The 22,092-nt window shown below is 52.5% G+C and overlaps 1 protein-coding gene across 1 annotated transcript in view; it reads left to right on the top strand.

Moving 5' to 3' along the window:
• Positions 1-17,665: 17,665 nt before the first annotated feature.
• LOC138287232 (uncharacterized) overlaps positions 17,666-22,092 on the top strand; it is a 146,442-nt gene continuing 142,015 nt past the window's right edge. The window contains exon 1 of the mRNA XM_069227619.1: positions 17,666-17,766. Within this exon, the coding sequence (XP_069083720.1) occupies positions 17,747-17,766 (20 nt within the window). The 5' untranslated portion in view covers positions 17,666-17,746. The remainder of the gene's footprint in view (positions 17,767-22,092) is intronic.

The following is a 22,092-nucleotide window of genomic DNA, read 5'->3' on the forward strand; positions in this document are numbered from 1 at the left end:
CCGCCAGGAACAGGATGGCGGTAGGGGGTGTCAGAATCCCCCATGGCGGCGCAGCAAGCTGCGCCGCCATGGGGGATTCCAAGGGCAGCGGTAAACCGGCGGGAGACCGCCGGTTTACCCTTTCTGGCCGCGGCAGAAACGCCGCGGTCAGAATGCCCTTTGGAGCACCGCCGGTCTGTCGGCGGTGCTCCCGTGGCCGGTGACCCTGGCGGTCACCGGCCGCCAGGGTCTGAATCAGGCCCAAAGTCTTCCGAGTCTACTTATTAACGTAGCCATGTGATGGTTGAGACCATGGTGATGATGTAGGTAGGGGTCTATTGGGGATTCCCCTCTCTTGGGTCAGACATGTTGGTTATTCCATCCCACAACATAACATTCCTCCTCAACCAAAGAAAAACAAAAATAAGTAAAACAAGGGATACACAACGTGGCGCACCTAGAACCCATAGTATACATCTAAAGGAGAACACATGCAGAAGGTGCATTATCATGTTGCTACTGATACTATTAGTCAATTCATAAGAGTTCCCATCAGTACGACGACTTGAGTGTTTGTAACATTTAAGGAAAGCAATATTTCTGGTGACTGTCTCTTCACTCTTTGCGGCAGTGACACGTATCCTCATGACTTTCCACAAATATTTTTCAAAATGTAGTGGAATTTTCTTCCTGGGTGTCGATCTCAGACGAGAATGGCATCGCCCACTTGCAGATGTTGGTGGCGTGCTCTTCGTTTGAAGGCCATCTGGTTGTTCAGTGCCTTACGCTGATGCAGTGCATTGGTCACTTCATCCCGGAAGGCAGAAGGAACTTCCACATGAGGGATGGTGTCCCCTAGCATGCGACTGATCCACAGTTCATTGGGGCTGACTCTGGTGGTGATGTGAAGAGTAAGTCTCTACTCCCACAAGAAAGCATACTAGGCACAGTCCAGGTTGTAGCCATTTGCCAGTGCAATCCAAAGTACTTTGTTAACAGTACTCATAAAACGTTCTACCTCTCCATTTGCCTGGGGCCACCAGGGCATTAACTTTCAGTGGTAGATGCCTATGAATTTCAGGTACTCTGCAAACTTTTGATTGGACAAAAGAGGTCCATTGTTGGTGCAATGTTCATGCAGAAAACCATGGGTCGCCATGAGCTTCTCCAAACAAGGAATGGTCTGGTTAGCTGTTGCAGACTCTATAATCGCTTCCTCTGGGTACTTTGAGAAATCATCGATTACAGACAACATGTGTCAGCCGTCTAGGAGGCTGCCAAAATCTGCGCTGGCTTGGTGCCATGGAATAGGAGTAATGGATGGTGTTTATGATGGGTGCTCGTGACTTAGCAGTACTAGCTGCATGGCACATTGAACATTGGTTCACGGTTTGTTCCACTACGCTGTTGAGGTCAGGGAACTACACTTTGCACAAGAGTCTGGCCTTTGCCTTGACCACACCTTGATGTGCTGACTGTGCCAAGTCCACCACTTGTTGTTGGAGTTGTCTCGGGAAGACCAAACGAGGACCTCGTAGCAAATGTCCTTCCGGCAAGATGGCCAACTCAATGCGATTATGCTGCAGGGATTGCAGAGTTTGCCTGGCTCTGTTGTGCAATATAATAGATTCCCAATCATCTTGTCCCAAGAGCCTGACACTACTTCAGACAGTGGCAGCTGGTGACACTCATCTTCATTCATTGCTACTCGGATTTCTGATAGAGAAATTGGTACCAGTCTCAAACTCTCAGCCACTAACTTTACATATTCCTCCACTTCCTCCACTTCATACTCTTCCGAGACAGTGACTGGACTTGTGTGCCTGGAAAGACGGTCCACCAGGTTCTTGGTCCCCAGTGGGGAAGCTACTAACAAGTGGTATTCCTGCAATTGAAGGGTCCACTTCTCAATCTCTGGGGTTGGCTTGGAGGAAGATACAGCGAAGAACAAGGTTTGTGTTCGGTATAGACTGTGAAGAGGTGCCCGTAGAGGTACAGATGGAAATGACAGCACCCCCAAAGAATCGCAATAGTCTTCTTCATGTTATGGGAATAACTTTGTTCCGTTTCAATCAAAGCACACCCGCCATATACTACTGGGGCCCATTTACCACTGTCTTGTTTCTGGAATAACACCGCCTAGAGGCCCAGGAGGCTTGCGTCTACAGACAGTTCAGATTTGCGACGTGCGTCAAAGTAAGCCAGCATAGTGTGCTCTGAGAGGGCTTGTTTGGTTGCTCTGAATGCTTCTTCTTGTGAGGGCTTCACCCCCAGATAGCATTGGCCTTGGTCAGTTCATGAAGGGGGTCTGTGAAGGCACTGAGATTTGGAATAAAACTGCCACAGTAGGTCATCGTCCTCATAAAGTCCATACTCCTGTGACATTGATGGGAGCTGGGCAGCGTCAATGTCTTTGATCTTGGCTGGATAAGGGATGACTCTGCTTTCTGAGAACCGGTATCCGAAGAAGCTGATTTCTTATTTGAGAAAAGCATAATTTTCCTTGTGAACGGAGAGGTTGTTGTCCAGAAGGGACTAAAAAGTCACTCACTATCTTTTGAGGTGGTCTCCTAGGGTCAGAGCGTGTACTAGAATGTTGTTGTTGATGTTGGTGATGCCGGAAAGCCCTGCCAGGACTCCCCGAATGGTGTCTTGAAACACCACAGCTGAGCTAGACACTTCAGAGCTGAGGCGCTTGTATCTTCTTAGACTCACATGAGAAGAGAAGGTGGTGATTGCCTTTGATTCTGGTGCTAGTATTAGCTGGTGGTAACCTGCTCAGAGGTCTACTTTAGAGAACCACTTGGAGCCACTTACGTCACAACTAGGTCATCTACTGTGGGTGTCAGGTGTCTTTCTCGATAGATAGGCATGTTGGGTAGGCGCATATCTATGTAGATTCGGAATTCCTCCAGATGCTTGGGCTTGTGAGTGGCCACTATCGAAGACACCCTTGGGGTCAGACCGTTAACCTTCTCAATGATGTCTGCTGCCTCTAATTTTCTGAGCTCTTCTTCTACTTTCAGGCAAAGGTGGAAAGCCACCTCGTGATGATGGAGGGTGATGGGCTGAATGGATTCATTGATGTGAAGACAAACCATGCGATTCTTCAGGCATCTGATCCCTTCTGACAGTTGTGCAAACTCATCCACCAGGGTGTCAACTGCTGACAGGTGTATGCAGAACGCGAAAGTGACCAAATGGATTAGTTCAGCTGTCTTGCAGCTTAATAGAATTCCAGAGCCCCCTTGAGTGACATAGATTTGGCTCTGGTCGTGCGATCATTATTGGTCATGTTGGTTGTGAAGACACCTGCTAGCGGTAGTGGCGTTGTTGACTGTGGGGCGTAATGCTGGCTGGCATGGGAGAATCTGGAAGATGTGTTGTGCCATGATACTGATTGAGGCACTTGTGTCAATTAACGCTGGGATGAGATGACTAGTAACAGTGACAGTACATTTTGGGATGCGGGTCCCTTGATATACATTTGGTTGCATGGCGTGCATGACATGTATTGGCCATCATCATTGTCATCATCCATGTCTTCTACTTCATCGGGGATCTCCGGCACTTCCATGGCATTCGTAGACTTGGGTTTCTGCGGTTTCTTGCTGGTCATGGACTGGTAAACTTTTGCAGAATGGTTTTGTTTGTTTCATGATGTGCTGGACAGGTACCTTGGTGTGGGTAAGAATCTCTACACCAGTGATGGACTTTCAGAGCTATGGTGGGCTTGGTGCAAGTTTTCCTCTTGTTGGTATGGGAGATGGGTATTGCATTGAAGTGCTCAGTCTTTATTGTCCATTGTAGCGCTGCCTCCATATGTGCAGCATGTGCCTTGGAGAATTCTTTGGAACAGCCAAGTATGAGCATGTTAGCCATAGACATCCCTAGGACTTGGAGGGTGTTTCTTTTAACTTTGCGGAGATACAAACTTGGACAAATTGTGCTCTGATTTCATCATTCACGTCAGGCAATGTCCACGTGCTGGCCAACTCTTGGGATGGGCATAACAAGCATCAACTGATTTGTCAGTTTGGTGTCTCACATGTCGTAACAGAAAGTGTTCATAGTCTTGATTAGCAAGTGGTTCAAAGTAGGCTGTCAGGATGGGTGACCATCACATACAAAAGTCTCAAGAGTAAGAATGGATTCCACCTTTGCGCGTAGTGAGACAGTGGAAGTCATAATAAAAGACTACCATAAGAACCTTTGGGAGCAGTGGAAGGTGCTGTGAGTGGTATAGACTTCGCAGTGAGGTTGGGAGACAAGAACCAAAATTGTGCTGGTCGTTCAAACTGTCGGCCGTACACATATATCCCTCCAAACGTGGGGACAGACACATACTTCTCATTTCTGATATCAGCTGATGAGGTGCAAGGAGCAGCAGGAATGCCTTGGTGCCAGAACTGGGATGATGCTATTTCGCAGCTTTGGAGGAATGCAAAACAGCACAAAGGGGGCCAGGCATTTTAGGAGGGCTGCGAAAGCTGTGGCAGTTACCATAGAGCAGTGGCACAGAAAAGGAGAGCGCTGGTGTACAGCCCCATGTGGCAGAAGCACTGTAGGATGTGGCAGGCATCGGGCAGTGAAACATCAGGCCTGAAAAAGCAAACCTGGGCCTCTCTGGTGGAGCATGGACACACCGCGGATCTAATAGGACGGGGTAGCATGCTGTGGAGGTAAGACTGCCGGGTGATCCAGCTGGAGTGGCGCCTGAACAAACAGTGCTGCGGTGGAGGCCGCGGGCCCAAGAGAAGCGGCAAAAGGAATGTGCAGGTGGCTGAGGAGTGCCGCAGAGCGGTGGTGATGAGGCGGCAGGATCGGAGAGAATCGAGAGCAGGGGCTGGGTCGGCCACTCGATGGTGCGCTCCACGGCTCAAAGCAGAAGAAGCCGTAAGGAGTGAAAATTGGAGACTTCCGAGTTGCTCGTCTGGACAGGCAGGTACTAGTGGGCCCTCGACACCAGTCATTAGAGTGTCTGCCCTGGGCCCTAGCATGCGTATAGGCCGCAGCATGTGTGATATGTCGAGGTGTTGCGCTGAAAACACCGGACAGGTAGTTGGTTTCACTGACCACGAGACAAAGGGGGTCATTCTGACTCCCGCCGGGCGCGGTCACTGCGCGCCCGGCGGGAGCCGCCAAAATACCGTACCACGGTCGGAAGACCGCGGCGGGTATTTTGAGTTTTCCCCTGGGCTGGCGGGCGGCCTTCAAAAGGCCGCCCGCCAGCCCAGGGGAAAACGACCTTCCCACCATGAAGCTGGCTCGTAATCGAGCCGGCGGAGTGGGAAGGTGCGACGGGTGCTACTGCACCCGTCGCGTATTTCACTGTCTGCTATGCAGACAGTGAAATACAAGCGGGGCCCTCTTACGGGGGCCCCTGCAGTGCCCATGCCATTGGCATGGGCACTGCAGGGGCCCCCAGGGGCCCCGCAACACCCCCTACCGCCATCCTGTTCCTGGCGGGCGAACCGGCAGGAACAGGATGGCGGTAGGGGGTGTCAGAATCCCCAAGGCGGCGCAGCATGCTGCACCGCCTTGGAGGATTCTGACGGGCAGCGGAAAACCGGCGGGAGACCGCTGGTTTTCCTGCACTGACCGCGGCCAAAGCGCCGCGGTCAGAATGCCCTAAGGGGCACCGCCAGGCTGTTGGCGGTGCTCCCGTGGTCATTCGCCCTGGCGGTTTTTACCGCCAGGGTTAGAATGACCACCAAAGTCTCCCGAGTCTATTTATTAACGTAGTCACCAGTGTGGCGGTAGAGACCATGGTGATGATATAGGGAGGGGTCTAGTACGGATTCCACTTTCTTGGGTCAGACATTTGGGTTATTCCATCCCACAACATAACAGACTCTAAAGAGTTTACAAACAGCCCATCCGATCTGGCGATCGTCACATTGAGTTAATGGTCAGTCAACCACTGCACTCAGGTGTTTGTGCGATCCAATCCTGTCCTCTCCCTCCACAACCCACACAGATAGAATCCTACAGGGGGTTGTGTAAGGGGTCCCAGTCATTACATAATTCCCTTATGCGACGCACACCATGTGGTGTATTAGAAGCGTTTGGAACGATGGCCACTACCTTGGGCTACAGCTAGCCCAGGGAGCAGAAACCAACCAGGGAGGGACAAAGAGCTCTCTGAGGTAATGTTGCGCAGGGATGAGAGTGTTTACGAGTTAGGACTCGATGCCAAAAACTGAGCCTTGCTTACAAAAGTCAGTCTGGGTATTGGCCGCCTGTCTGTAATCTGCTGCAGGTGTCGAAAGGATAAACGTGCTCTTGGATGGGCAGAATGCAAACGTAGACAGAAGTAATTACAGCCTCTCCGGTGACAGCCTTACTGCGCACACCCCACTCCTGGTTAGGAAATACAGCGAGCGCCCTCCATCCGCTCGGAAAGCGCAGCTGGTGTGATTAACTGCTGCAATGAGCAGCCACTTCTCCACGTGACCTGGGGTTTTGGGAATGGATCTTTATTTCCGTTTTGAAGACAGACCTGTATAATTATCTACTGACCTTGATGTCACTGCCAGGCCATTTGCGTTGGCACTACGGTGAGTAATTTCCGTCTCTTTCTTATTATTGTTGCTGACTTATCAGTGAGCATCACGGCATTCCATCTTGGCTGCATGTCCGTATTCCACCTGTGGCGCAGTAATGTGCCCAGTGCCATATCCATACTTGGAACCAGGGAACCCCGAGCAAACCACTGCGTTTAGCTGCAAACTAGACACACAGGTAGGGATGCTTTAGCGATCGGATGTTTTGGACATGTGGCGTGCGCTTTTTAACATGAATGATGATGATGCTTTTTAACATGCATGATGATGTATCTACACTCACTACTCATCCCGCCCTCTCCCTCCTTCTCACCTACATTCCGTGCTTTTGTCTTCTGTCTTCTTTTTCCATGTAACGCATGCTCCTTTTCACTCCCTTCGAGTCTCCTAAATGCACCCCTCTTCTTCCTTCCCCGCCCCCCTTATCTTGACCTTATTGTGTGCTTCTCTGTTCCCTTTCCCTCTCCCTTTTCTGCAGTCTGCACTGCCTCTTACCTCCCCACCTACATTCTGTGCTTCTCTCTCCATCACTTCTCACATATATTCTGTGCTCCTCCTTTCCACCTCTCACCTAATTCTGCTCTTGAATTCCCCCGCCCTTCCCTTGCACTAAAATCTCTGCCTCTCTCACCTCTGTCTAACACACAATGCGTACTTCTGCCCTTTCCTCCCCTCATTGCTGGCTACACTTCTTCCATCTTCCTTATACACATCATGTGCTTTTCCCTTCATTTTGCCTTCCCACAAGTGCCACCAAATTGTGTATATCTGCCCACCCATCCCTTATGGGCTTTCCTATTCTACCATTCTCTTACCTTGTCTCTGTGTTGCTAGCGTTAACCTAGCGTCTCACCCGATTGATACCCCATGTTCCACATAATCTCTCCAGTCAAAAGCTGTCCAGCCACACCGCCCTCCACCTCAAACACATTCAACCTTTGAGTAACTCCTTAACTTACACAACCCAAACTAACATTGAGGTGGTCATTCTGACCTCGGCGGTAAAAGGCGCCTACCGCCGGTCAGAAATCCTCCATAATTCCGCCGCGGTCGCGGTAACCCGCCACGGTCATTCTGACCCGCAGCAGCCAAACCTCCGAAAATCCGACAGCCACAACAGACCGCCAGACCAGCGGTCGGCGGAAAAGTGGAGGTGACCAAACCTCCACCGTCACGCCAACAGAAATACGCCCATGCCATTACGACCCACGAATCCATGCGGCGGTCTTTCAAACGCGGTTTTCCATTGGCGGTACACACCGCCGCGGTCAGAATAAACACAAACGAACAAAACTCAGCCACATTGGCCGATTTGAATTCCACACACCTGATACACATACACATACCACTCCCACACACACAATACAATATAAAACACACACCCACATCACCCACAAACCCCTACGACCAAAAATTCAGAAAGAAGCACTGAGAGACACATCAGCGATCACAGAATACCATCACACAGAGGCACACTACACCATCCCCCACACAATATCCACACACAAAACAACACACACCACCACACTCAACACACTTAACTACACATACTCCACCCCACACATCATACACACCACTCCATGGCACCCCAAAGACACCCCCGCTTCTCAGACAAAGAACTCAGGGTCATGGTGGAGGAAATCGTTCGGGTAGAGCCCCAGCTCTTCGGCACACAGGTCCAATACACCAGCATTGCCCGGAGGACGGAGCTATGGCAGAGGATTGTCGACAGGGTCAACGCTGTGGGACAGCACCCCAGAAATCGGGAAGACATCAGGAAGCGATGGAACGACCTACGGGGGAAGGTGCGTTCCATGGTATCCAGGCACAACATCGCCGTGCAGAAGACTGGCGGAGGACCCCCACCTCAACCCCCACAATTTACAACATGGGAGGAGGAAGTCTTGAACATCCTGCATCCTGACGGCCTCGCAGGAGTCGGCGGAGGAATGGATACTGGTAAGTTGAAGCTTCACTACTGCTTCCCCCCCACCTGCATGCCAAATCATACCCCAACCCTCACCCCCATCCTCGAACCCCACCCTCACCCCCAACCCCATCCTCACCCCCACCCCCACCCTCACCCCCACCACCATCCTCACCCCCACCACCATCCTCACCCCCACCCCCAGCACACCTATTCCCTGCCAATGTCTCACCATCACAACCCACACATCCCAAAACCTAGGCCTGCATGCGTCCACTAAGCATGGACACCCATCACCAAAGCATGCCCAATGCATATACACATCCCCCCCACAAGCCACCCTCACCAAAGCCCCCACACACGAATGCCAGCACTTGGGGACACGGGAACCCACAGATACACCCATATGCCACACATTGAAACTATAACCATACCTCTATACCCCTGCAGGACCCGACCGTCAACACACCGCCACGGAGGGCCCAGAATTCTCCACACCCCCCACCCAAGAGGCCGTCAGCGATGACAGCAGCTCTGTCGACCTGGACACTGATGACCAGCCCGGACCATCGGGGACCTCTGGACAGTCGGTTCCCCTCACACAGGCACAGGCCACTACAGACCCAAACCCCTCTGGGAACACCAGCACAGCTCCCACCCAGCGGGCCCATGCCTCTGTCTCCAGGGCACGTCAATCTGCGGTGTGTCTACCACTACAGGGCACCCAGGATAACCCACCACCCCAACAACAACAGGGACCTGGGGGCAGTGGTAGTGGGCACACCGGCCAGGGGGCAGAGGCCCAGGGAAACAGGGCAACTCGGAGGGCAGCTGTGGGACAGGGGGGGGACGGGCCCAGGGAACCCACTCTCCACGAGGCCCTCACCACCATCATGGGAGCATACAACCGCTCCCAGGAGACGATGGCGACGGTACTGGCCCGGTTCCAGGAGATCCAGGTACTGCAGGAGGAACACTATCGGGGGTACAGGGAGGACATCAGAGCCCTCACCTCCACCCTGGTTACCATGGTAGGGCTGCTGCAGGACCTCATCAACACCAGGACGGACACTCAACAACAACAAAGGGCCCCTGCCACTAGCCTGGACCAAGAACAGCCAACCACCTCCGCCGGCGCTAGTGGACAGGAGGCCCCCGCACAACAGCAGCCCACCAGACCCCCACCTCCTGCAGGAGAAGAACCACCCCGCAAGAGGGACCTGAGATCTCGCAAGAAGACAGAGTAGGATGTCAAGACCCCCGCCAGCAAAGGATACCACCTGATGTCATCCCACTGTCCCACATTGTCACCCTGTCCATCCTTGAACTGCCCATGTTCCATCTCTCCACAGGCCTCTGGACAATGCACCTGTGTGACTGTTACTCTGGACTCTGCCATGGACATTCCTTCACCATAGCCCCCACCCACTTGAAACCACCCATCCCATTTTGAGCACTGAAATAAACACCTATTTTGCACAAAACTATCTGGAGTCTGGCTGTGATTTCAAAATATTGTAATTGACATGACAGTGCAAATATGTCCTTGTACATAGTGAAGTCAACAAACAGCTGCCACAAAGCTGTAGTCCATGGGGAAACGAAGCACAGGACTCGTAGTGGGGACCCCAGATCTTAAATAGGGAGGGAAAAGCCACAACTCAGTCATCATACACTGGGGCAAATAGACAGGCAGCAGAGATGCAGGAGAGTAGTTCACATTTACTAAATTATGTTTGAATTGTTACCTGTGTCCTATTGGAAGTACTGTTCAATGATTCTGTCCCTGTTGTCTGTTTCAGCCCCGTCGTCTTCCTCCTCGTCACTCTCCACAGGTTCCACAGCTGCCACAACACCACCGTCTCGACCATCCTCCTGCAGGAAAGGCACCTGGCGGCGCAAAGCCAGGTTGTGAAGCATGCAGCAGGCCACGATGATGTGACACACCTTCTTAGGTGAGTACATTAGGGATCCACCTGTCATATGCAGGCACCTAAACCTGGCCTTTAGGAGGCCAAATGTGCGTTCGATCACCCTCCTAGTACGCCCATGGGCCTCATTGTACCGTTCCTCTGCCCTGGTCCGGGGATTCCTTACTGGGGTCAGTAGCCACGACAGGTTGGGGTACCCAGAGTCCCCCAATAGCCATACACGGTGTCTCTCTAGCTGTTCCATCACGTAAGGGATGCTGCTATTTCTCAGGATGTAGGCGTCATGCACTGACCCTGGGAATTTGGCATTTACATGCGAGATGTACTGGTCAGCCAAACACACCACCTGGATGTTCATGGAATGGTAACTTTTTCTGTTCCTGTACACCTGCTCCCTGTCTCTTGGGGGAACCAAAGCCACATGGGTCCCATCAATGGCACCAATGACGTTGGGAATATGTCCAAGGGCGTAGAAATCACCCTTCACTGTAGCCAATTCGCCCACCTCAGGGAAAATGATGTAGCTCCTCACGTATTTCATCAGGGCAGACAACACTCTGGATAACACCTTCGAAAACATGGGCTGAGACATCCCAGAAGCAATTCCCACTGTTGTCTGAAATGACCCACTTGCCAAGAAATGGAGTACTGACAGGACCTGCACCAGAGGGGGAATCCCTGTGGGTTGGCGGATGGGGGACATCAGGTCGGGCTCCAGCTGGGCACACAGTTCATGTATGGTGGCACGGTCAAGCCGGTAGGTCAGGATAATGTGGCGTTCTTCCATTGTCGACAGGTCCACCAGCGGTCGGTACACGCGAGGATTCATCCGTCTCCTCGCCAAACCCAGCGGACGGTGCCTAGGAAGGACAACATGGAGCACACAGTCAAGCAACCCACAGCTTGCACAGTAAACGATTCTCTATGCAGTGAATGGCGTGTCTGAGTGGCTATGCAAGGCCTAGGCCTGTGTGACGCAGTTGAAATTGAGCCATGTGGACCCTCGAAATGGCGGCTGCCTGACCTGTGAAGTGTGACAATGGGATGTGAGGTCAATGCGCTGGCGTGGCACACCGCGGCGGTCGGCGGTCGAAGACCGCGGCGCGAAGCCGCATTGGTTAACATTGAAGCCTATGGGTTTCAGGAGCCAATGGCGAAGGGCGCCGGCGGTGGCGGTACGCACCGCCGCGGTACGCACCGACACGGACGTGACCGCCATTTTCTATCTACTTATCCACTTGCGACTTGAACTTTCACAGGAGAGGACCTATACTGCAAGTGTTGCTGTGACCTCGGTCTGGAAGGAACAATGGCTGCTGCGACTGGGGAAAGGGCCCCTGCCTTCACTGGAGAGGAGTTGGAGAAACTTGTGGATGGGGTCCTCCCCCAGTATGCGCTACTCTACGGTCCTCCAGACCAACAAGTGAGTTTAATTCAATATGGATTTGGGGCCACTGGCTGGCTTGGGGGCCTGGCGGGGATGGGGGGCATGTTGGGGCTGGCGGGGGGCCTGGCGGGGATGGGGGGCATGTTGGGGCTGGCGGGGGGCCTGGCGGGGGGCCTGGCGGGGATGGGGGGCATGTTGGGCCTGGCGGGGGGCCTGGCGGGGGGCCTGGCGGGGGGCCTGGCGGGGATGGGGGGCATGTTGGGCCTGGCGGGGGGCCTGGAGGGGGGCCTGGCGGGGATGGGGGGCATGTTGGGCCTGGCGGGGGGCCTGGCGGGGATGGGGGGCATGTTGGGCCTGGTGGGGGGCCTGGAGGGGGGCCTGGCGGGGATGGGGGGCATGTTGGGCCTGGCGGGGGGCCTGGCGGGGATGGGGGGCGTTGGGCCACTGGCAACGAAAATGCAGACAAACTTGAACGTGGTATTTCTCCCTCCCTGTACGTGTCACATAGGTCCGCGCCCATGAGAAGATCGGGATTTGGCGTGCCATCGCCAAGGAAGTCCGGACCCTGGGGGTCCACCATCGACGGGGCACCCACTGCCGCAAGAGGTGGGAGGACATCCGCCGCGGGACCAAGAAGACCGCCGAGTCTCTGCTGGGGATGGCCTCCCAACGTAGGCGGGGTGCCTGCCGTCAACTGACCCCCCTGATGTTCCGGATCCTGGCGGTGGCCTACCCTGATTTGGATGGGCGCGTGAGGGCAGCACAGCAGACACAAGGGGGTGAGTACAAGCATTATCTACTCTGTTGTCGCGCAGTGGAGGTGTCTGGGTGGGGGAGGAGGGCTGGGGGTCCCCCTAGGCCAGGGCGATATCTCTAGGCTGGGCACCCCCGTAAGCCCCTGTGTCCCCAGCCACCACCCTCAGTAGTGTGTCAGTACAGCCATCCCTGGGCCGTGTCATCCATGGGTGCAGTTGTCAACTCTAGGCGTGTAGGGCATGTTCCACGGAATGCGTAGTGGACCCCAAGTGCGCAACTTAGTGCAGGGGGCATCTGTGTCTGTCATGTCCGCTAACTGTACCGGTGATCCATGTACTCAAAATCTCTTTATTTCTCTCTCCCCCCCCCTTTTTGTTTGTCTTTCTGTGCTTGTGTGCATCAGCATCATCAGGCGGAGGAGAAGTGGCATCGGGGCAGGAGGGAGCTGCATCTCACATGGCCCAGGAGGGCCATGCCACAGAGTCTGACTGGACCAGTGAGACGGAGGGCGAGGGGAGCTCCACAACGGGGACGACTGGACCCTGCAGCGACACGGACACGTCCTCGGAAGGGAGCTCCCTTGCGGGGGGGGCAACATCCGTGCCCCCCGCCATTACAGGTACAGCTGCCACCCAGCGCACCATCTCCGCCCTCCCAGCAGCCCCTCAGCGTTCGCCCCGTGCCCGCTCTGCCAGGAAGCCGGGCATCTCCTTCGCCCCAGGCACCTCAGGCCCTGCCCCTGTTACCCCCGCTGCCCTCAGTGAGGAGGTCATTGACCTCCTCCGAACGCTCATTGTTGGGCAGACTACCCTTTTGAATGCCATCCAGGGGGTGGAGAGGGAGGTTCATCGCAGCAATGCGTACCTGGAGGGCATTCATTCGGGTCAGGCTGCCCATCAGCGATCGTTCCAGGCTCTGGCCTCAGCACTGACGGCAGCCATTGTCCCTGTCTCCTGCCTCCCTCTACTAACTCCCTCCTCCCAGTCTCCTGTTCCTCTGCCTGTCACACCCACACCATCAGACCAGCCTGCACACACCTCAACACCCAAGAGCAGCTCATCCAAACATAAGCACCACAGATCACGCAGACATTCACACAAGCAACATTCCGATGCAGACATGCCAACAGTCACTACCACCTCTGTGACCCCCACCTCCTCGTCTCCCTCCTCCCTCCCTGTGACGTCTACACTCACACCTTCATTCACCTCACCATCAGCCAGTGTTTCCATCACCAGCACACCCTCCAGTACAGTCCGCACACGTGCAGTCACCACCCCCACTGCCATTTACACGTCCCCTGTGTCCTCTCCCACTGTGTCTGTCACCCCCTCTTCCACACCACACAAACGCAGCCACCCACCCACCCAACAGCCATCCACCTCACGACAGCCTCCCGCTCCTGCACCTGCACCCAAAGACAGCAAACTTGTCTCGCCTACAACCACATCCTCTCCCTCCACTCCCATACCCACTGTACCTACCACTATCCATTGTCCCAAGAAAATCTATCTCTCTACTGCTACCTTCTTTCCTGACCCTGAGCCCCCCCCTCCTTCTCGTCGGGGTAAAAAGAGCACCTCAGCCACCACCAGCCCTGCAGCCCCTTGACAAGGGTGCAGGGGTATTGGAGCCCACCAGCCCGCAGGTCTGGATCTTCGCCCAGCAGCAAGGGGACAGCCAGCCCACCCCCTGGGAAGAGGAGCAGAAGGCGGAAGGGCCGCCGCCGGAGCCCGGATTCGATATCCCCCCAGGACACTAGCCAGCCACCGTCAACAGCCACAGCTCCAAAGGGAGGAAAGGGCCACAGACTTCCGACTAAGGAGGGCAAGGGCAGCAAGGCGGAGAAGTCAGGCAGCAGGCCTGCTGCCCATGGAGGACCCGTCACAGCTGCCCAGGAGGAGCCCGCAACCCCCATAGCCGCTGCCCCGGGAGGAACTGGCACAGCTGCCCCGGGAGAGCCCACCACCCCCATAGCCGCTGCCCAGGGAGGACCCAGCCCAGCTGGCCAGGAGGGCCCCACCACCCACAGCCCAGGTGGGCATTGAAGGAGCACCATCCCCGCTGCCCAGGAGGGCACCACCAGGCAATGAGCAGTTGGCCATAGAATATCCGCCGTCTCCAGCACCGCTCCGCTGGGGACCGCCGTCTCAAGAACCGCTGAACTGGGCCCTTCAAGGCAAGAACCGCTGAACTGGGCCCCGCCGTCTCCAGCACCGCTCCGCTGGGGACCGCCGTCTCAAGAACCGCTGAACTGGGCCCCGCCGTCTCCAGCACCGCTCCGCTGGGGACCGCCGTCTCAAGAACCGCTGAACTGGGCCCTTCAAGGCAAGAACCGCTGAACTGGGCCCTTCAAGGCAAGAACCGCTGAACTGGGCCCTTCAAGGCAAGAACCGCTGAACTGGGCCCCGCCGTCTCCAGCACCGCTCCGCTGGGGACCGCCGTCTCAAGAACCGCTGAACTGGGCCCTTCAAGGCAAGAACCGCTGAACTGGGCCCTTCAAGGCAAGAACCGCTGAACTGGGCCCGCCGTCTCCAGCACCGCTCCGCTGGGGACCGCCGTCTCAAGAACCGCTGAACTGGGCCCCGCCGTCTCCAGCACCGCTCCGCTGGGGACCGCCGTCTCAAGAACCGCTGAACTGGGCCCTTCAAGGCAAGAACCGCTGAACTGGGCCCTTCAAGGCAAGAACCGCTGAACTGGGCCCTTCAAGGCAAGAACCGCTGAACTGGGCCCCGCCGTCTCCAGCACCGCTCCGCTGGGGACCGCCGTCTCAAGAATCGCTGAACTGGGCCCTTCAAGGCAAGAACCGCTGAACTGGGCCCTTCCAGGCAGGAACCGCTGGCCCTTTGGCAGACGTGGCAGGGCAGGATCTGTCTCGGGCAGGGCTGCAGGATGTCCTCTGGCCAACATGCCTCCTCCAGTGGCAGTGGAGTCTGTTATGGACTGTTTGGACTGTGGCTTTGCACTCCCCAGGATGGCCCAGTGGGCAGGCCACCCACTGTATGGACTGTATGGACTGTGGCTTTGCTCTCCCCAGGATGGCCCAGTGGGCAGGCCACCCACTGTATGGACTGTTTGGACTGTGGCTTTGCTCTCCCCAGGATGGCCCAGTGGGCAGGCCACCCACTGTATGGACTGTTTGGACTGTGGCTTTGCTCTCCCCAGGATGGCCCAGTGGCCAGGCCACCCAACTGTATGGACTGTATGGACTGTGGCTTTGCTCTCCCCAGGATGGCCCAGTGGGCAGGCCACCCACTGTATGGACTGTTTGGACTGTGGCTTTGCTCTCCCCAGGATGGCCCAGTGGGCAGGCCACCCACTGTATGAACTGTTTGGACTGTGGCTTTGCTCTCCCCAGGATGGCCCAGTGGCCAGGCCACCCACTGTATGGACTGTATGGACTGTGGCTTTGCTCTCCCCAGGATGGGCCAGTGGTCATGGAGTCCCCTCGTGGATCTGGCGTCGTGTACTCAAGTGGCTGAGGTGCCCCCCCTTCCCTTCCCCCTGAGGTGCCTGTCCTTTTTTCTTTCTGATGCCCCTGCAGTGTTCTCTCCGTGGAGTTCTTGTCGTGGGACTGGGCCTTGCCCCTTTGCTCAGGACCCCTGTGGTCCACGGACAGTGGTTGGACTACATTTAGTAGCTGTATATATTTTGTACATAGTTTATTTATTTATTGGGATTACTGCTGTCCATTTTTCAATATATCTGCCCGTTTAAGATCTCTTCTTTTGGTCTTTGCATTATTTCGGAGGGGGGGGTTTGTGGGTTGTGACAGTGATCTGTGGGAATGCATTGATGTGTGTGTTGTAGTGGGTGTGGGTGGGTGGGTGTGTGCCGGTAATCTTTTCCCTCCCCTGTGTCGTAGGTGCAGTACTCACCGATGTCTTCCTCGCCGCCGGGCGTGCTCCTGGTACAGGAGCAGGTATAGGAGTGCGGGGATGACCTGCAACTCGGGTTCCATACTGCCGGAATCTCGCGTGGAGTATGTGGAGGTGAGCGTTTTCCCGTTCGTAGTCTGTTTCCGCCGTGTTTTTATCGGCGGTGCTCCCGCCCCGGAAAAGGTGGCGGATTGGTGGGTCGTGATAGGGTGGGCGGTACATTGTCTGCCGCCTGGCTGTTGGCGGGGACCGCCGCGCTGTTTGTTTGTTCCGCCGTGGCGGGCGGAGTGTTAATGCGGCGGGCTGTGTTGGCGCTTCCCGCCAGGGTCAGAATTGCATATTTTGGACCGCCGGCCTGTTGGCGGGTTGGCCGCCGCTTTATCACCGACCGCCAGGGTCAGAATGAGGGCCTGAGTTTCCTGACCTTCATCAAGGCAACACTCTTTGTTCTCACATAATACCAGCGACTAGACTTCAGGGCCGGAGGCCACTCTGCCGTTTTTCCCGATGGGCTGCAGGCCTACTGCTTTCAGAACTGGTTGGCTGTCATGGTCCAACCACGCCCTGCCACGCCCCATTTTAGTTGTGGCCTTCTGCACAGTAGGACTGGGTCGGAAGTTTTTGTCAGGGCTGTATTTGGTATCCAGTTCTAATCCTGGTAGACAAAAACAACTCAGACTCACCTTGCCCACCCACCAATACAGTCATCAGCAGAAGAAAACCACCCCAAAATCCTTCCAAAATTGAATTCCCACCAACTATCACAATTTACTGGAGGGAGGATGGAGATGCGGCTACCTAAGCCCTCTGGGAGGACAAAAGTGTAAACAGTCCCCTCAAGTCTGCTTGACAGGCCAAAGGACCAATCCGGGATCAGCCTGGGCTTCACAGTCTTGGAGTGGATCACATGCACAAAAAGCCAGGCAGTAAGATGTCGTTGCCCTTACTCTTCCACGGTCCCTTTTGTGCAGTGCAGCAGAGAACGAGAGCGCAGCCTTGACAAGCGTGAGCTACACGGTTTGTCGTCTGCTCTGCCACAAGTGGATATTGACGAGGTCAGCCTGGCACAGCAGGCTTCAGTCAGGCCTCTATGCTGCTGATGCTAGAGCCAGTGAAGAGAGAGTAGTGTAGCTTACAGGGTTTGGTCTGGCTTTCTGTGCCAGAGGAGGGGCCAGTGAAGATCTGCAGCTCGACAGTGGGCGGGGCTCTAAATCCGGCTCTGAACCAGAGGACAGCAGCCAGCGAGGATCTTTTTGTTGCTAAGGGAGCAGCGGCAGAGGGACCAGAGGGTTGCCTGGCCCTGCCAGCCCCACTGGCTTTCAATGGAGCCTGAGCCCCTCGGGTAAGTGGAAACAGCTGTGAAGAAGTGATGCATGCCTGGAAAGGGTGGACAGTGCGGTGGTACCTGCCCGAGGTGCTCTTCAAGGGGGGCAATGTCTTCTGGGAACACTAACATGGGAGGGCGATGGGTTATCGCGTGCCTTGAAGTCCGAGGGAAAAGGCTGCCTTCATGGGGGGTTTGAAAGGGGTGATGTGTTCTAACTAGTTCAACCCACGAGTCTTTTTCTTCTGTAAATAAATACTCCTGTAAAACATGTCACAATGATCCTGCGTAAATTCCTAACAGTGTTGTTGACAGTACCATAACATGACTGATTTACTGTGAGGCGCTCTGACGCCCTTTGTGATCTTATTTCCCTCAATATAAAATCTCAGAGATAAATAAAGCGCGAATCTAGCCTAGGATGCTGGGAAAAGGTGAAATCTAACTAGGAAGTGTTCGGGTGTCGTGATGAATGCATGGAGGTACCTGGGGCAGGGTGAAATTATCGTTTGTCATGGTTGCCTTAAGGAGGTAATACGTGATTGCTGATTGGTGGTTATAGTCAGGGCCACTGTAATTATGTGATTTTGCGTCAACAGTCTTTTCCGCATTATTGTGGATTTACCACATAATCTATCATCTGCTTCATAATTGCCAGATTTTAACAAAAACATTTTTTGTAGCTTGAACGGATCAAATATTACTAAATCGTGGTGAAATAAGTTTCAGTGCGGTGCAATACCCTTTACAAAGGTTGACTGGTCAAATTTCTGTTGTTTATTGCTGTTTTTGTGTGTCAAATGAGTACTAATGAGGTGCAACATGGTCTCCGGCGTTAACGTGTAAAAATGATGAAATAATAAAGTAATATTATCATAAAATATGCCACATTATGCTACATATTTTTTTTCTTGCTGCATGATTTAGTCAACCTGCTGCATAATTTGATCCTTCCCTGCCCCGTAATTCCAGAGGCCCTTATCAGTGATGACTGACTTGAGGGGTGTGGCACCAGTATAGTTAATAGTAGAAAATCTATACCCAACAGGATGGTATTTTGTACACAATATAAATTATATGATATTTATGACTGAAGATATTTCGGTGTACAAACTTTTGATGATCATCCCATTTTAGGTGGCCAGGGAGAAATGGGTTATCTGCATTAAGAAGCAAGTTGCATTTGGAGATTACATAAGATTTTTAACTTTGACACACGTTTACCTTGTGACTAACAAGCTAGGCATGATGTTATAATACATCGGATTCAGCAATCCCTGTATAAACTGCTGTCTTTAATTTCTTTATAATGTGCAACATCTGAGGCACCAAGTCACCAATTGTAAATAAAATGCGTCAGAACTTAACTGTAATATATTATTACAGTCAAGTTCTAACCTCACAATGCCTGCTGCCAGAGCCAGCAGCAGAGGTGAAAGGCAGGTCAGGTCACTGAGAATAATTAAAGCAGCTGTTTAAACCAATTTAAACTAAATATTGCTTTTCTTTCTTATGCTCTTATTTTCTAGCTTACAGTGACAAGCATAAAGAACGTTTATTTTTTACCCTCCTTAGATAATTAAAGAAAATGTAGGATCTTTCTGCATGTGTCTACTACACCTTCCGAGCTATTGCAGCTTTTTTTTTAATTACTTGTATTTAACTGTTTCTAATATCTTTTTGAAACACATATCTAGCAGGTTTTTGGTGTGTTCAATTTTGCACTAGAAGTTCTATTTTATTGCTCATGTTTGCAAAAAACTCTGTCTTTCATATGAAAGAGTTACACACCAAGGTTTTAAGTGGTTTGTGGGAAAGGTGATGGCGTTACTGTATATTTAATGGTATAAAAATCCCTAGTTGTACATTATAAGGATATTGCAAGTCATCTTGGAGTTCCATAACCTTATAAAGGAACTCGGTCCTTGACCTCGTTCCTCTATATGGATATGGAACTCCTCGGTGACTTGCAATACCCCTGTAATGTACGGCAGGGGGGTACTTTATCTCTGTTATAAACTTAGCAATATGTTATGCTGACACAGCTAAGTGGGACTGCAAGTTGAAAAGGGACTGTAACCTAAACCATCCCGATCTGATATACACTGTGATTCCACAGAGACTGTGCAGGCAGTGGGATTGCTCAGTGAACTGAATGTTCCTCTTTTACAAAAGCAGTGCTCTAAAAGTCAAGAGCTAAAATCCGAGCGTAGAAGAATCAGATTTGCATCCTTACGAGAGAGGTCAATTAAATACCATATATTTGTAATAATAATATCTCTTACAGTGCTTAGAAAAGAGTCTGTAAAGTGGAGCGCCTGAGGAAAGAGGACGCGGCCTCTCTGTAATGCCGGAAAAAAGGAACCTGACATCATACCGCAAAAAGCTGGTCCAGGGCAGAGAGAGAGAATATAAAATGCACGTGTACTTAAAATACTTAAATCTGACTTTAAGTATTTTAAGTAAAGGTACATGTGTATGTATCTCATAAAAAGTCAATTTTAAACATTTAAACAGACAAGGCTGCTTTGCTGTGAAAGGTTGTTCGATGAATTAAAGTGTGTAGCAAGGTGCAGGGTCCTTTTTGCTGCTTCGCCTCCTGGCACATTCAGCATCTGTGGTGGTTGGGCCCAAAAGAGTGCCGGGCCAAATATAGCTGGGGTACCGTCACCGTATGGACCCCTCTCTAGAGACCTCACTGAACCAAAGAGTTTGCAGATGCTTAGACTGGGCTTTTAGTAGATATAAAAACCCTGCCTTTGCTGCTCCTGTCGCTGGGCATTCGCATAGGAATCTGCATGTTATCCAAAACAAAAAGCTTCTCGTCCATTTCAGTTTCCAGAGGTTGAAATGAAGATTGTCAGGTGTTGTACCAGAAATAGGACAAACCTGCTGCAGGTGTTTTCCATTAGAAGGCGGAGATTTTTTTTTTTTGCTGAATACTTATTTTCCTGTACCCTGGAACAGTTTTCACGGGTTGTGGCCCTGAGATCAGCTAGTTTCCCCTCCTAAATCCACTTTCTTGGAGAGCTGTATGCAGTACCACTGCAATCATGTCATTTTGCGGCTGCAGTGTTTTCCACATAATTATTAATTTATAGCATTTGCTACATAATCTATTATCTGCTACATAATCTGCAGCGTTTCTAGCCTAAACGGATCAAAAGTTACAAAAAATGCAGCAACACATGTTGCCTTGCAGTGGAAGTTCCTTTGCAATGGGTGACTGGCCACCTTTCTATTGCCTATTACTATATTTGGGTGTTATTCTCGTACTATTGAGGTGCAACCTTTACCCCAACAGTGTTTTCCTGTGTATAAATGGCAAAATAAAGAAGCAATAGTACTGCAAAAAGGGTCACTTTATGCAGCATAATTTGGCTTTTCTTGCCGCATACGTTAGTCAGCAATGCCACATAATTTAGTCCTCCCTGCTGTATAATTTCAGCGGTCCTGGGTGCATGGGACACAGGAGAAATCCACAGTAGGCTGAGAATCATGGGGCTGCTTTTTGGGTTGATGGATAAAGAGTTCATTGTCTATCCAGCCTGGACAACAGCCCAGAGGAAACACACACAACTTGCTAATAGACAAGGACGCAATTTGATCCCCGAAGGCACAAATCCTCCTGTCGAATGGTAGGAATCACTCACTGCACGATATGACTGATTTGTGCACATTTTCCAGGGATGCTTTAAGCTCCCAGTCCACCACAGGTTACTTAGAATGTTCTTTAACAAGTCCCTTTATGCCACGGGCATGTGATCTCTTCACTTACATGAGGGACCAGCTCCAAATACCCCTCTACAGGGCCGGCATCAGGGCATTTCACCCCTTTCAACTGAAGGGGTCCCCTGCTCCCCCGGACTCCATCTCTCACAGACAGAGAGAGATAGAAGCCGGGGACTCCAGATCCAGGCAGGCTGGAATAACTCAGAGTATGCTATGTCCTCCAGTCCAGGTACCAACAATCTTCTAAGAATTATCATTTTTACCGTGTCATTATATTATGTCCGTAATTGTTTTGATGTTGTTTTATATGACATTATTCATATTTGCAAAGCGTAAGTCTGCCATTGGTGTGTGGAGAAGCAGAGCATAGGCAGAGGCGCAGGGCTTTAAGTGGGCCTGGTCGTTCCGGGTCTCAGGCCCGGCGGCAATTAAAAAAGGACATTGAAACGGGTACTAATCGGGCACTATATTCACGTCCTTAACATTATAGGCTAAAACACTGATCGATTTCCGAGCAATGAACGTAAGAAACGTTAAGGGGATCCATGTCAGCGATTTGGATTCTGTTCGTATTTCACCTTTTACTTAATCTGGCATTCCCTTGGAGTGCCA

Source organism: Pleurodeles waltl, chromosome 1_1 (genome assembly GCF_031143425.1).
Source record: "Pleurodeles waltl isolate 20211129_DDA chromosome 1_1, aPleWal1.hap1.20221129, whole genome shotgun sequence".
Classification (NCBI taxonomy): domain Eukaryota; kingdom Metazoa; phylum Chordata; class Amphibia; order Caudata; family Salamandridae; genus Pleurodeles; species Pleurodeles waltl.